The sequence below is a fragment of the Accipiter gentilis genome, chromosome 26 (genome assembly GCF_929443795.1).
Source record: "Accipiter gentilis chromosome 26, bAccGen1.1, whole genome shotgun sequence".
In the NCBI taxonomy this organism is placed as follows: domain Eukaryota; kingdom Metazoa; phylum Chordata; class Aves; order Accipitriformes; family Accipitridae; genus Astur; species Astur gentilis.
The window spans coordinates 22,784,354-22,801,672 of NC_064905.1; the positions used below are offsets into that span (position 1 = coordinate 22,784,354).

General features: G+C 53.1%; 1 protein-coding gene across 2 annotated transcripts in view; it reads right to left on the bottom strand.

Annotated features, from left to right (window-relative positions):
- Positions 1 to 3,194: 3,194 nt before the first annotated feature.
- Positions 3,195 to 17,319, bottom strand: part of LOC126051110 (serine/threonine-protein phosphatase 2A 55 kDa regulatory subunit B beta isoform) — a 108,680-nt gene continuing 94,555 nt past the window's right edge. For both annotated transcript variants that reach the window (XM_049829862.1, XM_049829863.1), the window contains exons 5-9: positions 16,008 to 16,185; positions 14,277 to 14,441; positions 6,756 to 6,925; positions 6,112 to 6,203; positions 3,195 to 5,253 (exon numbers count right to left, since the gene is read on the bottom strand). In XM_049829862.1, coding sequence (XP_049685819.1) covers positions 4,974 to 5,253; positions 6,112 to 6,203; positions 6,756 to 6,925; positions 14,277 to 14,441; positions 16,008 to 16,185 — 885 coding nt within the window. In that variant the 3' untranslated portion in view covers positions 3,195 to 4,973. The remainder of the gene's footprint in view (positions 5,254 to 6,111; positions 6,204 to 6,755; positions 6,926 to 14,276; positions 14,442 to 16,007; positions 16,186 to 17,319) is intronic.

A 17,319-nucleotide genomic window follows, 5' to 3' on the forward strand; every position in this document is an offset into this window, starting at 1 on the left:
AATGCTTACAGTGCCGCCCTCAGCTGCCCCACTTGGACATGCACTGCACACTGAGGAATAAAGCCAGGGCTTGAATCCATGCACATTTTAGTAGATTAAGGTCACACAGTTAATGTGAAGGTAAATGAGTGTCTGTTTGAATAACACTTCCTTGACAGTATAATCCATGCCCTGCAGCTTCTAATTAGGTGCCGCTGTTTAAATTCATCACTAAGAACAGCAGAGAATCAGCACACGGACTGCAGAGGAACTGACAGGTCTTTTTAATGCTTTATCGAATAATGGGATTTGTCCTGCCTAAGAGGGTGACATGTTAGACGCTCCCAATGATTTAGCATCGCCAACAGCCCTCCCACATTCACCCCATGTGCACCTTCCCGTCCAGTACGGCATGTAGGGCCGGCATGGCATGGCAGGGCACAACACGGCACAGGCAAGAATAGGGCTCACCTTTGCTGTGCCCATCCTCGCACCATGCCACCCACAGTGCAGCAGATCTTTGCACAGGTCAGGGCAGACAGTACAACGATAACTGCTAACCTGCGGCTCACCTGGGCAAGCTTTTCTGCCTCAGATCCTGCTTTAGGTTTATTGTAAAGCTAACTCAGCTATCAGCAGTGATTTCAAATGGAAAATAAAATCAGATTCTTTCTGAAAAGCACTGCAGAATCTGCTGTACCCCATGCCGGGTAGTGGAGGGTGAGCCATGACCTTGGTCTCTGTGATGGATCGGAGCTGTTGGCGTGGGGTCCAGGCACTGCTCTTCACTGCCGTAGGGAGTTGCCCAACCTGAACTGGAGCAGGAGGGAGCGAGAGGAGCCCCAGCTGCCCTGTGTCCTCCCCAGCTCCTCCGCAGCACTCCCCGAATGCAAGGGGGGAAGTATCAGTGAAACTGCCCATCCTCATCACGACTAATTGGCTGTCAGTGTCTGTATGGAGGCAACAAGGCAAAGAGCTCTGCAGCCACAAGGATGCCAGCAGGGACCTGCAGCATCTCACCTGAGCCCTGGCAGGGGCAGGGAGAAGGGCTCAGCCCACACCTCCTATCACTGACCTGCTGGCTTCAGCTGAAAAACTGCTCAAGGACAGGTGGATGCTAGGATCGGTAACTATATATGTATTTACTGCCAAGCCTGTGTGTGGGGCTAAAGCTGTGTTTGGTTTCTGTGAGACACAGTGTTTGATGAGACTGCTGAGGGTGCCGGCTCAACAATCCACCCAGAGCAGCTCCTTTATGGGCATGAATGTCCCCACGCAATCACCCACGATCCATTCCTACAAATGTCATACAAAGGGGAGTCGAGCTCCTGTTAGCCAGTGGCTCTGGCTTGTGGCAGAGACGCCCTGGATAAATGGAAGTGCTCATCTCCTGCCTCACTCTGCTGAGCCAGTCCGATGCCAGGTGGTTTCGATGGGGTCCAACTCGTTCCCCAGGCACTGTCACCGGACAGAAGGTCCAGCAGCTCCATTTTCCAGAAGCCAGGCTGCAGGGTAAGAATAATAGCCCTTGTCACTCCATATAGCCCTGTTATTGGAGATATTTAGTGCTGAGGTTGGGCCACGGGGCTAATATCTGGGATGCGATAATGTTGCTCCCTGCATGAGTGAGCAGGACATCGATTGTGGGCTGTCAGGCAGCAGCCTGCCCCTCAGACACTGCCTGCACCGGGCAGCACCCCGCACATGGCATCATCCAGCACTGCTCGCATGGCATGCACGCTGCCCCTCAATACAGCATCCCTTAGTACTCTCAAATGCCCCTCTACTGCTGCAGAAAGCATTCAGCATTTTTGCTTTCTGCACATCAAGGGCCATCGTGAGTGACTGCTTCACTGACTGATGTAGAGCTCAATTGCAGTTACTGAATACAACTGGGTCCCAGCCTGGTTACGGGCATCTCCCCTCCTCGGTGCCCCTCAAGCTCCCCATCACTTTTGCCTTGCTGCTGCAGGCTGCAGATGAGCAGAAGGGACTGTTTTAAAAGAAAGCAAACCCCAAGCCTATCCACCCCACTGCACTTAGCCAAGCCGTGAAAAGGGAATTAATGCCTCCCTGGCATCTGAGCGCACGGTGGGGGCTCCGCCACTCGCAGGTTGTGCTGATGGTGGCTGCCGCACCAGGCAGCCCCCCGGGACGAAGCACAGGCATGGCCAGCCATGGCGGCTCCTCCCCACCACGTCCCCTGCATGGCACCGGCACCAGCCGTGGCGTGCACCCCGCTCCCTTGCTTCACCCCGGCATGTTCAGGAACTACTGCGCTCTCCCTCAGGGCAACACAGCGCCTGTGCAGAAATGAGGCAAACGGCACCTTCCCCTCGTGGGAAAGGCCACCGACCCTGCTGGGCTGTGAGCAGGGCTCTGTGTGCGTGGCTGTACCGGGGAGAACAGCAACCACCTGCAACAGATGGGCACAACACCAACCATCCCTCCGTATGGATGGTCACCGTGAATTTCGTAGACATGATTTCTGGGTAAGTGGGTGCAGGATGCCGTTGGACAGCGTTGTTTCCAAAAGCAGGTATTCTGCCTGGCTGAGGGTGGTGGCAGTCGCTCCGACATGGCTGCGACCTCCCCAGCACTACGGCCCATGCCATGCCCAGCACTAACCCTCCCCACCCATGCACAAATGCATCCTAAGCGGGACAGGGCCATGGGTGACAAAGCCACAGCGATACCTGCCTTGTGCAACCACTGGACAAGGAGGTGACATCCCACTTTATGCATCTCTGGGTTCCCACACCCCCTCCCAGTGGCAGATGTGGGACTGGCGGGATGTTTGCTCAGCCCCACCACAGCCTAAGGATTGAGCCTCGCCACGGTGTGTCCAGCTGGATGGGGAGGCTGTATTCCCACTCACTGGTCTCCAAATTATCCACTGCCCCGATGTCCTCTAGCCTCAGCAGGGATGCAGAATCCCTTGGGTCTCGGGGACCCCCTCAACCATCCCTCATCAGCACAGACCTGGCACAGACCTCAGACCAGGGACCTTCTTCAGACACCATCTGGGTGCCACAGAGCTACCGTCACCCACCATGCGAGAGGCACAAGCAGCAACTCCACACAAAGACACATTTGGGACAACTTTACTTCTGATACCAGAGTGCAGGCTTTCTTTACAGGAACCAAAAAAAGAACATTTTTTTTAAAAAAATGGTTCATTTACTCTTGCTATTTTTTTTTTTACCATTTCATTTAAAAAAAAAAAAGTTACTCCTGAAAGCCATCGCTTGTAATAAATTTATAAGCCAGTGCACTTTGTTTTTTCCCTTGTGTTCCCTCCTCTGAAGGCAGCAAGCTCTCCCCGCTGCTGCCCTGCGCAGGCGTGCGAGGTGGGGATGGGGCGCCCCAGCAGGTCAGCACCCCAAGGATCCGTCCCAGGGGCTGGGGCAGCAGCCTCCCCTGGCCCAGGGCCCAGCCGGGGTCCCCACCGCTGCACAGCTCCTGGTTTTCCGCGCGGTCCCTGCGCTCCTTGAGTAAGCGGCAGTTCGTCTCCCTTGACCGGTGTAGGAGCTGGGAGGCCATTGTGGGACACGCTGGGAATCCTCGTGGTGCCTCGCAGAGAGGCTGTCCCCAGAGAGCACTTTGCCCTTAGAGAGTCGTGTAAACATCCCTGCAAGGATGCAGGCGCTGGTAGGATGCCCGCTGCCTCCGCGGAAGGGATGCACAGCAGGGCCACCCTTATGGAGCCACTTCTAAAGTGACAATGTTCAATTTTTTTAATTGACTATTTGTTCATTTTCTTTTTGTTGCAGGAGCAGTTTTCAGATTGACTGAAAATTAAGTAGCTCTTTTTTTTTTTTTTTATGGAACAGTTGCTCAGGTAAAAGAGGGCCCTGAACAATCTTTAGAGTAGAAAGGGGCAGCCTTGCCATGCAAAGAGGAAGAGTTATTGTTTTTATTATTATTATCATTATTATAATGTAGGATGACAGACAGCTTCTGTCTGAAGCAGTCAGGTGATAACAGCAATATATGGTTGGATTCTTTTTTAGAAGGTCATAAATTAGCAACTTATACTTTATCTTTAAAAAAATCAAATAAATAAAGAGAGAGAGAGAGAGAGAGAGAGAGAGTCACAACATGCAAGAGCTTACACAAACAGAACAAGTAAAAATGACCAAAGCAAAAGACAAGAAATGCAGAAGAAAAGCCCAGGTTCAATTTGGTTTGCAATCAATGCAGTTTGGAAGCATCATTTACAAAGGTATTTCATATACCAAAAAAGGCACCACAGTATCTACAAAGCCAAATCCTTAGGAGAGTTTCTGTGGGGTGGGGGGGAAGGTAGGAGCCTGGCTACAGCAGACACATCTCGGTGCGCAGCAGATCCCCCCCAATAAGCTTGTCCATTGCAAATCTGAACTTTTCCATTTTACATTTGGTTTTGCTGTCTCTGTTGGTAAAAACACAAAATAATAATAATAAAAAGACAAAGGTGAAAAATGGCAGAGGGGACGACATTCTGATCTTGCAACGCAACAGGTGGAATATTTCTAGGATCAAGTTTAAAGCAATCAGAGCGGGACTGCTGTAACTAGAGCCCCCGAAGGGCAGCGTGTGCCCCCGCACACACTGCATGCCCCCCTCCCCGTCTCCTCCCCAGCCGACTGCTGACAGCCCACACTGCCGCATCGCCATGCTCATCCATCTGCAGGCAGTTACAGCCACCCCAGTGCCGCCTGGGGACACCGGGATAGCAAAAACCTAACACCTCCCCAGCTGCCCCACATTACATCTTAGCTCTCAACACATAAATAAAGAGAAATCTGGTGTCTGCTGGCTGTGCCCTGCACTGCCCCAGGTGCCAGGGGGTGCAGGAGTGCTCGCCTCTGCACAACTGCTATCTGCAGAGCATAACTGAACAAAAGAATAGGAAGGAAAAGGAAAAAAAAAGAAAGAAAGAAAAGAAACATTTGAAATCTTGTGTTTACTAGTATTCAGTACATGAGATTCCTAAAGAACAACTTGTCCTCCTAGTTAACCTTGTCCTGGAATATATACAGGTTATTTGTTGCTGCCACGGCAATGATATTCTCGGAGGGGTGCCAAGCTGTATGCAGGATCTTTTTGCTAAAGTCCAGACTGTCCACGCTAATTTCGTCTTTCCTCCGCTTGCCGCCCACACAGACTTTGCGGGGCTTGAGGATGGCGCGGGGTTTGCTGTTCTCCCGCGAGGCCTCCAGTGTCACGTCGCGCTTGGTGTTGCGGTCGAACATGCGGAAGAAGTTGTTGTAGGAGCCGGTCATGATGACGCTGTGAGGAGGGAAGAAAGTCAGGTCACCGTGCGTGGCCCTGGCCCCCGCCACCCACCCAGCTGCGATACCCCAGACCTGCCCAGCACAGGCCCCACAGGACATGGGGCACAACCAAGATGCCAGGCAGCTTGTGCTCCCTCCTGCACCAAAAGGCTCAGGCTCTGCCAGTGAAGCCATGTCGCTGTGTCCTTCTCCTTAACCCAGGGAACGTGCATGGGAAGGCAATTCCTTTCAGGATAACAATGCATACAGCGATCAGTCTTTATGGTGACTATTTAGCTGACCTGAACTGAATGATTTTTCACACCTTTTTAGGGGCAAACTGCCTCGTGACTAGAGGCAGACTGAATATCCAGAGGCATAATGAGATTTGGATTAGATTTGGAATTTCGGCTTCAGACCCAGTTGTGCCTCTTTAACTTGCTCTGATGGTTCAGAGGAAGAAATGTGGCAATCCTGCCACATCAACTGGTCTTGCATGCTTTCTGCTACCTGGTTCAGTGTGCTTGATGTGTGGGTAGTTGTCATCCCCAGATTTGGGCAATCAGGAGCCAAACGCATCATCACCCTCCTCCAGGTGTGGGTGAAATGGAGACAGGAACCAAACCCGTCCACGGGAGAGATGGGTCCCCATCAGACACCCTCAGCAGCGCTTGGGTATGGGGCTGTGGGTTCAGGTGATCCCTGTTGTACCCACAGGAAACTCTCCAGACCCGGCACCCAGCCAAAGGCCGGGGAAGGCACCACAGGGGGGACATGGGAGTCACTGGGCCTCCCAAAGCGTGCACCCTCTGGGCCAAAGTCGGCACCCGCAGGGCTGGGCGCTGGGGTGGAGCCGCGCTGCCGAACTGCTCACCTGTCAGACCCGTTCCAGACACACTCGAACTTGTCGAAGATGCAGTCGTTCTCGTAGAGCGAGCAGAGCTTGCTCCGCAGGTAGTCGTGAACCTGCCGGCAGGGAGGGATGGGGCATGAGGCCGCAACACCGACAGGCAGAGCCCAGCGGCCAGCAAACGCCAGCCCGGCGCTTGCCGGTGGCTGAAGGACCCAGCCCAGCCCCGTGCTCTTCACAGCCAGGCCAGGCAGTGTTGGCACGGCCCGTTATTGCATGCCCTTGCTGGCCACCTTCTCACTGTACGCAGCAGCACCACCACTGCTCCACGTGTGGCTCGGCCAGCACCGGCCAGCACCAGGGCACGTCCCCTGGCAGAGTATGGCAAGGACTGCTGGTCTGCCCTGACGCTTGCCTCCCGTGCTGGCTGCTGGCACCTGAGCTTCCCCTTCTCACCGACACCCAACCTGGGGATAGGGTTTACAATTCACCAGGCCACTCGAGCCCACATTTAAGAGTTCTTCGTTTGCTTTCTGTGATTTAACGGCATGACGCCCCCATCCATCAAGTTTGTACCCATCCCCCCTGCCACCGGCCCGGGAGCATGGCTTGGGCAGGAGCACTGTGGGTGCCCAACTGCTGCAGGTGCCCGGCTGTGCCACACTCACCTGGTAGGTCTCGATGGGCCGGTTCTCCATGTTCAGGTCCCACACCTTGACGGTGAGATAGTCCCGGGTCATGATATACCTCCCACTGTGGCTGAATTTGACATCGGAGATTGAGGAGATGATCTCAGAAAAAAACGACCGGTTACTTGGGTCTTCGGGCTCTTCGAAAACTGCAGAAGAGACAAGACCCGGCATCAGCCGATGGGCAGGCTGCCCCAGCACTGCAGGATGCTCCCGGGAGGAGAGCGGGCATCCCCGGAGCCACGCTGCTGCACAGCAAAGGAGGCTCCGGTTTGGCTGTGGAGACCTAGAGGCAGCACTAAGCCAGTGTCCTGGGGCAGCCACCGCCAACATCCCAATGCTCTCCGGCCCCAGGGCTGCCTGCCCCGCTGTGCCGAGCAGAGGCACCTGCGTCCCCACAGCAGGCTGGGTGAACGCTCCCCACTTCTGGGTTGGGCACAGACCAGACAAATGCCTGTAGTTTAAGGACCTGGCACAACTGAAGCTCCTTTGTTTTTAAAGCGTGCAATAAGCAACAGCACCACAGAAGCCCAGAAGATTTAGAGCCTTGCACATCACTTCTGCTCTCCAGAAATCAATGTGCAGTGTAACTGAACGTCAATGTAAGTATTTTATAGCCACTGCAACCTACAGTTTTAATCAGATCAGTCTTTGAATACATCACACTTTGAACAGTTTGAGGGAGACCGATGAAGTTCCAAATCAAATGTATTTACAAATTTGATTTCAAAGTAACATCAGCTGGGCAAGTATGGCTTTAAAAAACAGAGATGCATCAAGAGAGATGCTGCCGATGCAGGGACATCTGTCCAGCCTCCTCTTCCCACTTCTACAGACAGCTCTCCAGCGCAGCATTAAAGGATACTGCTGGGTAACATGGATAAGCTTGCATTGCTTCACTCCTTTACTGGAGAAAAAGCCAGTCGCCAGCTGCGTTTGTCCACCCCTTGTCCCCAGTGCCGAGGCTCTGCTACAAACCCTCCACCACGGCGGCTGTTGGCTCCGATCCACCAGCGACCAGAACAGGGAATGTGCCAGCAGCCGGCCTGGCCGCTCCACACCCCAGAGGCAGCGTGCCCTGCACAATACCACACTGAGCACGGTGTTTGCTCAGGTTTATCATCCCCTCGCTGAGCCCTGTGGTACCAGTGCCTGAACTCCTGAGTATGGCGGAAAAAATGCCTGAAGTGCCAGGATAAATGATCTCTCTACAAATCAGAAATGGCATTGCCCACAGCAGGACCCAGCTCTGGGTCCTTTAATCACCACCAGGAAATCTGATGACACGTCAGGTTTTTTAAATAAGAGAAGTGACAGCGACAAGAGAAAATAAAGATCTGAGGCAGTCTGTGGAGAGCATCTGAATGCCACGACTTGTCTTCGCTGTAATCATCACAGGTTTGCTCACACCAGGTTGGCTGGCTTCATGAGGCTTGTTTTAATGGCTGCATTTCCGTCACGGATGCACGTATGCGAGCTCATGTCAAGGCTGGAGGTGTTCAGTTTAAAGTACAGGGGCAAGAGGAAATTGTTGCTGATACAGTAGAAGTAGAACATGCTAAATTACAGATCAACTATCAAACAGGAAAGGCCTCAGAGAATGAACCCAAGAGCTGAGGCAGCACCGAGACAAGTTGGCAAGGGTGAGATGACTGCGGCAGGAAGAGGGGCAGGAACAGCTCTCTGATGCCAGGTACCGCATCCCCCTAGGAACGTTCCTGCTGGCACGACATCACATCTGCTCCCCACCAGCACCCTGCTGCTCCCTCCTCCGGCAATTCCCTGTCCTCCGGGTCCTGCCTGAGCAGCAGCGGAGCTCATCCGTCCCCTCGTGCCTGTGGGGGAACTGGCACCGAGGAGCGCAGGCTGCAGCAATGCCCAGGAAGGGACTGGGGCAGGGTTGAAGCATCAGCCCCAGCCCTGGAGGAGAGCAAGGGGGTCCCGTGCAGCACCTCCTCTGTACTGAGGAACTTGTACACAGGGCGAGAAGGCAGGATCTAGCCCTGCACCGAGTCTAGTGCAGGATCCAGCCATGCACAACAGAGTCCAGCGCAGGATCCAGTCCCGTATGCTGTCCAGTGCAGAGGAGCCGCTGATGACTTAAAATTCAGAGCAGCTAAGAGGTGAAGTCTGGCAGGGGTTAACTGCATTTTCCCTGCCCTGGTCACCTTGCTGGCCGTACTAGGGCTTTGATACTGGAAAGCAAAAACCAGACCAACCAATGCAGAGAGCAATTGTTCAGACACTTCTGGAGGTGATCTTCCCAAGCTGCTGCCTCCGCACTCGCCCTGCACTGGAGCACCCCTCAGCCAGAGGGATCCTCTGTCGGGGCAGCTTCAAAGCAAATGGCTTTTTTTTACTCATCAATAAATTCAACCACTCATCAATAAATTTAACACCAATTCAAGTTCTGTATTTTCTTGCCCCTCATTTAAACTCTAATCATGACAGTTAGGAATGTAGACTGGAAAATGAAAGCACAGCAAAGCTGCACTGCACCATCACCAAGCCCAGGCTGGGGCCGTGGCTGTCACTCAGGTCCCTCTCTGGGCTCAGTGTCACCTCTCAGCTCAGCCCCAACACTCACCCTGTTAGAAGCAAATGATTCAGCAGGTGGAAGTTTTGATTTCAGATGAAGACAGGAGAGTGTTGCAAAGGCAAAGAAGTTTCCTGCTTTGCTAAATGAGCTCAGGGTGGCACAAGAGGCTTGTTCTTCACTCCCCTGGAGATTTTGCACAACCGACTAGTTAATTCATAGCTTGAGGTCTTGCCACGCCTATTATTCTGTGCATCAGGACACCCTTAACTCCTGCGAGGGGTTGGAGGAAGGAGATGATTAGTTTCTGTGGGTGACACTACCAGCTCAACTCTGTTCCAACCAAAACTTGGGACAATGAGAACTCAGCTCAGCTCACCCCGCAGACTCCCAGTGCTGGCTTTGTCTACACAAAGAAGTGAGTTTTCTAACAGGGAATCAGATCTCTGTGCTCTACTTCTATAACCTTTTTCCTCTATAAAAGGCTTAGCTGAAAAAATAGGTAAAGAGAACATGATGTTAGCAGGAACATGGGAATAAATGTGTTTTGCTGGAGCCTGGTTTGGCTTTGCAGAGTTGGCACTCTTTAGTTTCATCCCTGTCTGTCCCAATGGTATGCAGCAGCCCAGGATACATGGCTCAGAGCCTCTCCTCCGAGCTGGCAAAGGTGATTTCCAGGGGAAGAGGCCAAGCCTCTCCAGGTGTTTAGAGAACACCGGCTAGCCAAGCGGCAGGATCACCTACTGGCAAGGCCAGACCATTACCTGGCGGGACATTGAGCATCTCAAGTCAGGGCAGGCAGCTGCTGCGGGAAAACCCTCTGCTCAGCCACAGCACCCTGCAGACAACAGCAGCGCTGGGAGCATCTCCCCAGACCCACACGCCTAGGTCGGAGAAGTTAGTTTAGTCCTGATGTGGCTATTTTCCCTTGTACTCTCCTCTCTGGAAAGACAGAGCTAGCAAAGCCCAACTCCCCTCTCTCTTCTCCTCTCCCCCTCTTCTGTGCAACCTGAGTTTCAGGTTGCACCAGATGACCAGCTGCATTAAGTGACCTGCCAGATAAAAGGACTTTGGATCAATCAATCCGAGCTCTGCTTGAGCAGGCGAGTCCTACACGGTAGTTACTCCCTGCTGAGCTTTTGGGGTGTAACCAGGACTGGCCACCAGCAAGCATGCTGTGGGTTTAACTGGTGGCTGTGTTTCAGCACGGGTCCGTATTAACCTGCATGAGACATACCTCCTCTGACAGAGCACCGGCATGGGCAAAGCCACATCGCCATCTCTGCTGGGCTCTGGCTCGCCTGCGCTGCCTCCTGCGTGCTGCTGCCTGTGCCGCGGGGTCCCTTGCACACCCCGAACGCTGCCCACCCTCGGGCAGCACCTGCAGGTCAGGGAGCGAGGGGGACTCTGGCCCGGGGGCTGCACGTCACTCACGTGTGCAAGGTGGCCCGTCTGCCCTGTGCACTAAAAGTGATGGAGCCACTTAGCGTGTAAGCCCCGGGCAAGGCATCTGACCCCTCTGGATTTCAGCCGAGGCTCCAGTTAATCTGGTAATAAACAGGGCCCCAGTGGAAACCTGGAAGCACAGTGGAGCAGTGCTTGCATGGGCAAATACATTAGCCGTCTGCTTCTTCTCTTGCTTCAAATAAAAAAGTCAAAACTCTACCGATAGTTCACCTAAGCACAAAATTAATCACGATCATCACTGAGGAAAAGCTAAGCTAGCACAAGCAGAGAACTGAGCTTTGCTTTATATTGGAAAAAATCAACTCTGCAATCCGCTTTCGGCCCAGAGGTGCAGGAGCCTTGCAACCATGGGCTAAGGAGCAGAAGTTACTAGTCTGGTGCCAATTTTCCACATGAACTTGAGTGATTCGCTTTTCTGCCTCACTCTTCCTATCTGTAGTGAGGCAACAAAACGTGTTCCTCTTCCTCACAGATGAGGTACAAATTAACAAAGTGCTTCTGGCAGCCTGCTTTGAGCACCAACTCAGGCCCTGGCAGCCCCGAGGCACGATGGGGGGGAGCTGCTGTCTGCAGAGTGGCTGGACCCTGCTGTCCCCAGACCCTGCCAGCACCGTCCCCACGGCCTCCAGGCAGCAGGACCACAGCCGCCCGCTCCTCCATGGGATGTCTGGACTCTCTCCGGTCCTGGCGCTGGGAGCAGCAGGGCTCTGCCAGGACTGGGGTCACAGCACACAGGCAGTGCCCCCCAGTCCCCAACAGCGGAGTGGAGTGGGTCTGAGAACCAAAGCGCGCAGCTGGGCAGGGCAGGGGCTCGGGAGAGCTATTTTTGCTTCCCGGCTGAAGGCTTTTGTGTGGCTTTGCTCCTGTAACAGAAGCAGATCTGGGCTGCTGAGCTTACGGAAAGGATTTCTGAGCACTAATTCTCTGTTACACAACAAATCTATTTTCCCTTGACACTGCGCAGGAGCTGCCCTCCCCACGCTGGCTCCCCCTGCCAGTCCTCCTTCCCCAGCAGCCCACCCCCGTGAGGACACAGACCAAACAAAACCCCGAGATGGCCAATAAGGGCTGCATGGCCCATGAGGTGATCCTGCTCCTCAGGGAGACCGGCAGCCTTTCCGCCATGTGCTTGGAAAGCCGCAGCGATGCAGAGTCTGGCTGGGTCTTCCTCACTGAGGCTCCCCGAAAAGGCAGCAGTGCCTGCCCAAATACAAGGCCTGTTTTAGAAACACTGCAATATTGGAGGGTAAAATCTGTAAGCTGTCAGTTACCTTATCAAAGCTGCTTTGTGTGCTTCTTATTTCTCACCAAAGCTGAAACTTTTTTCAGCAAAGAATAAATGATTGGTAGTGTTGCTGTAAGGCAGTCAGCAGTGAAAAGACAAGGCGGCAAAGGTCCCCCTTTGGGAAATGGGCTGTACTTTGAGCCTTTTGTTTCAGGAGTTCAGTAGGTACAATCACAAGTGGCTCCTTAAAAAAAAAAAAGTGGAAAGCCCAATGCCTTTTGCTACGGGGAAATAACTGTAGTAACCCCCAACAGGGTTTTTCCTCACTTTCCCATATGCTTTTCAAACAGGATTACTTTTGCCGGTGTTGCCAGCTGCTGCAGGAATCCTGATCCTTCAGACATTCAGTGGTCCTTCAGACAACGCACGCAACTTCTTTGCGCATGGTGTGCCCCTCGCAGGACCACTGCCCCTCTTAGTGTTGTAGCACATGCATCCCACACCCCTGCGGAGCAGGCATTTCTATATGGAAGCTGAGGTTCTCTCTTAGCCCAGCTACACGGCTGGAGGTAACACACACAATGTCACAGATCTCAACAGCCTCAAATAAAATGGGCAAACAAAATTTAATAAGAGAAGCACATAAGTAAAAGCTGGCCCCGAGCAGCAAACTGCATCTATCTAAATAAACATGACTGGGATGTGCAGTGCTATCTTCTGCATTTTTATTAAATATTGACAGTTATTAAATGTCTCCGTTGGAGGATTCGCCTCCAAAAGCCAATGTTGCTTTTCATTTTGAACTTTGATGAACCGTCTCAATTTCGACTCACACATCTGGTGAACTGCAATTGACTGAGGCTGATGCTTCTGAGGGATGGAGGGAAATCAATAAGGAAATGTCACGGGAGAGGTCAAACCAAGCCGGGATTCACCACTGGCCGGTGTGCTCGCCAAGGGCTGGAGAGACGCAGCAGTACCCAAACAAAGGGAAATGCCGGGGCTTGGGTGGGGGGCAGTTCTGCCACTGAAGTGTCAGGAAAATGAATTTTGTTTGCTCCTTAATTGTATTCTGATCCTCAGCTGGGAGCCGTCACTGTAGGATGGCGAGACACAGTTGGGAAATGCAAGAATAGAAAGGTGTGTTTTGCTCAGGATTTGGGAAAACTGACATTTGATCTTTCCAAATCTCCAGTCAGCAATGTAAGCTTTCCTCTCCACCCACTTTACTCCACTTTAAAAACAGGTATCAGACTGCAACCGCAGCTCAAAAGCCCAGAAGCAATAGCTGGCATGTAATTCCCTATCACCTCTAGGAAACCTAAATCTGAAACACACCCAAGTGCTCTCTGGATGTAGATTTAACTTCCCACAAGGTATTGGCCATTTTCTGAAGAAAACTCAAACACAACAGGAGACACAGGGGTTCAGCTGTCCAGTCACACAGCACAGCAGCCCTTGTTTCTGCCATATTTCACTGTCTTTAAGGGAGATACCGAACTCCTTTAGGTCTGTACCATCTTTGTGTCTTAGTTACAACACTGCGCTCCGCACAGAGCTGCCTTCCAGGCACTGCTAGGCCACAAAGAACAGCAACAGGTATTCACCAGCCCACCCATAAATGCTGTAGGTGTTTGGGCTGGTATTTTACTGAGCAGTTGCTGATAGGGCGAATATTTCCAGTAATGACCTCCTGCCACATACAGGCTGAGCAGGAAGCAAGCTTAGCTGGCTGCCTCAGCAGCAGCTCACTCATCGCTTCAGCCTGGGGAGGACCAACGACAAGCTCCCTGGCTGCCCAGCTTACTCCAAATTTTGAGGGGGCTTTTCTGCACATCCTGACCACTGCAGCATCAACCACAGTTGACAACAGGACATGAGGCTATTTGGACAAACAGCTTAAAGAAACACAGCACTCCCTATCTTCTGGCTTTGGCAGCTCCATAGTCGCTGTGCACCAACATCCCAGTGCCCCCTCGGATCCACTGCTTCCAAAACATCACCGTGTGGTTTTTAACATGCTCCCCCAAAGGGCACGGGGCTGGGACCCAGGGAAAGCTGCTCCTTTTGGGGACAGGCAGGACAAAGGGCAGGTGGCCATGGGAATGCCCAGGGGCAGACAGGACCATAGCCCAGCACACCCAGAGGGAGGACGGAGCAAGGTGGCAGGGCAGACCTGAGCCCAGGTCAGTCTCCGCACCCCCTTTTTTGGGCTCTTTTAACCCAAAGGGGACCCCCTCCCGACTGTCCCACTGGCAGGGGCTGTACTCACACTTGGCGTGGCGGTCGCAGAGGGCAGAGGTGCGCATGTCACACAGCCGGATGGTGCCTTTGCTGCTGCTGTAGACAAAGGTGTTGCAGTGGTGCGGGTGGAACTCAGCGGCCGTGATCACCTCCGTCAGCTCCTCCATGTTGGCTGGCTTGATGTCCACAATGTCTGGCAGGGAAAGTCAAGGAGCCCCACGTAGTCTGGCCCAGACCTCGCTCCTCCCGTGGGGTCTCCTCCCGCTGCCCCTCCTGCTGATGTCTCTGGGCACCTGGGCCTCCCCTCGCCCTGTGCAAACCAGGTGTTCCCAGGAGAGCAGCACCGTCCTGGGGCAGAACTGCAGTGCTAAGCCAGGACCAGCCAGTGCTAGCGCAGGGGAAAGCTAACGTCCGTCACGTTTTCTGTTCAGCCAGGGACCGCAGCTCTGGTGCCGCAGCCTGGAGCACGGCATGAGACCTGACTCTGCCCATTTGTCCTGGGCCAGAGTAAACGTCTTTTACTGCAGCGTCGGGGCACGGTGAGTAACCACACTGAAAACAGTATGGGGGGAAACAAAAGCCAGAGCATGACAACCAGCAGAAAACTACCACAGCCCAGGGGTGGCTGGTGAGACGGGACATCTCTCTGGTGGTGACGTTTCTCCATCAATTCTTAGCAAGCGTTTTGGGTGCTGCACTTGCACCTTAGCCAAACTCCCTCGGGCCATCTAAACTCCCTGAGGTTTTATCCAAACTTAGTACTCCTCACCTTCTTCCTGAAATGCAACACACATTGCAGCCCTGCTCAACCATACCCACTTCGAGCTCCCACCAGCCACATGCCTGTGACTGCTGAAATCCTCTCCAGCTACCTAAATTTGCCACATGCCCTGGGGATTTCGCAGTAGGAAACACTATATAAATATCACCGATGATTACTGCCCCATTGTTATTATTTCTGATGTGGCTGTTACAAGGGTGACTGGCACGACCTCATTTGTACAACTGTGACTGGCAGCCTGTCACCCTGCTGCAGGGTATAATGGAGACTGCACGATTAATATTTCCTCTCTCCGTCTTCCCCAAGGCATCTGTCTCCTCCATCACCCGCGGACCCCACCCCCCTGCCTGCCCCACGCAGATGCTGCAGGCAAAATTCAAAAACGTGTCACCCACACCGGGAGGCAGCAGTCCGACGATGCCAGCTGAGCCCTGCGCGCAGAGGGAGCGGCTTGGGTGTGACGGCCAAATGTGCCTGACAGAGACATCCCGGTGTCCCACCGGTGGCACGACTCAGCCCAGCAGCACAGGCAGAGATGAGAGGGACGCGCCTTGGTAATGACACCTGGGGACTGGGGATTTCAGAAGTTGTGTAGTTGGATGCATGGCAGACAGCACTATTTTGTGCTCCTGAGCCCCTGCAAGCCTTTGTCAGAGGGTGAAGCTCCTGTACGGAGGAACTGTGATCAGGGTGCGGGGACGGGGCCAGGAAAGATGCTGCACTATCTGCTTGATCACCAACACAGCAGACACAGGCACGGCTCTGCTGCACCCCTCAGAGCCTGACCTCACAGGTCCCCCCTCCACCGGGGACTTGTCTCCCTGTCCAGCTTTTTCATTCTCCCACTGACATTTGCACATGTCAGCGGTCCCAAGGCTCTTACATCCCACTTGTCAGACGAGGCACCTCCCTTATTGCTGCTCTTGGCCAGGCTGGGACCATCCCAGGGGCCGCAGGGCACCACGCGCCAAAGGATACTAAAACTTTGATTTGTGATTTCAAAGTTCCACAGGTTTATCCTCAGATCGTCTGCTGACATGTAGGTCTCGTAGTCGCTGTTGACGGAGATGGAGTTGATGTGATAGGTGTGCGCGTTGGCAAACACCCTCCGGGGGGTGGCCTCCACCATCAGGTCCATGGGCCGGAGCACGGGTACCTGTGGGATGGGAAGCAGAGCGTCACCACCCAGGGGCAGGGTCTGGCGGTCCCACCCGACCCATGACAGCATCCAGCACTGGGGGGGATGCCCCCATGGACACAGTGGGCACCCACACAGCTCTGGCTGGCAGTGCTCCATCCCACCCTCCACGCTCTCACCAAGGAAACCTAACGCCTTTCTAAGTGTATGAACAGAAGGACAAGCAGACACGAAAGCCTTTTACTTTTGAAAGAGGCACCAGTACGGTTAGATTGCAGCAAGGGAGCGAGAGCCCAGTAAACGAGGCTTGGATCTCTGCTGCAGCAACTGTTCCTTCTTTGAAAAAAAAATAAAACCCACTTCTGCCTTGTTTTGTCACTGTTAACTGAAGTCTGAAATTCCTGGAGTATTTCTGACAGAAATATATTTCTTGAGAGAGCCAGGTCAGCACAGATTTTTCTTTTAACTTCTTGCATTTGCTTCACAGTGAAGTGAAGGAGGTAAGACATGAAAAGAGACAGGAAAGGGAATGCACAGGGAAGGGACAGATGGAGGGACTAGAAACAGAGCTACACGCGTTTGCCTTTAGATTAATAAGCATAACTCATGTAAACATCAGGGGATGGAGAGATGCAGTAAGAATAGTGTATGCAAGGAGCAATGTAATAACTTCAGGCATAACGCTCTTAAGGCAACTTAATACACTAGAAAGGTGTCGGTCCGTGCTCCCGTTTGCCAGCAAGCTATTCCCTCAAGCTACTTCATTACTGTGTGTATTATCTGTGTGCTGCCCAAAGAGATTTCCCATGGCTGCAGAGGTGGGGACAGGAGTGTGACAGCCAGTTCGAGTGACACTAGAGCACAGGGACTGCCAGCTCAGAGCCTGAGCTTAATGTGACGAGCCTGCCTGCTAATTCAGCCTGACATAGTCAATGATGCATCATTTGCCGCTGAAGGACTCTGCTCAGCCATCTGGGGATGGAGGCTCGCGTTTTGCTCAGGGATTACAGGAAGCGAGTTGTCATTCAGACTGTCAGAAACACAACAGTTGTGCAAAGGGAAAGGGTTCAATGGTTACACCAGGCCTCCCTGAGCACAAAAATAAGTACAGCAAAGACTTTGGCAGAGGACTTCACTCAGCAAGATGATGCT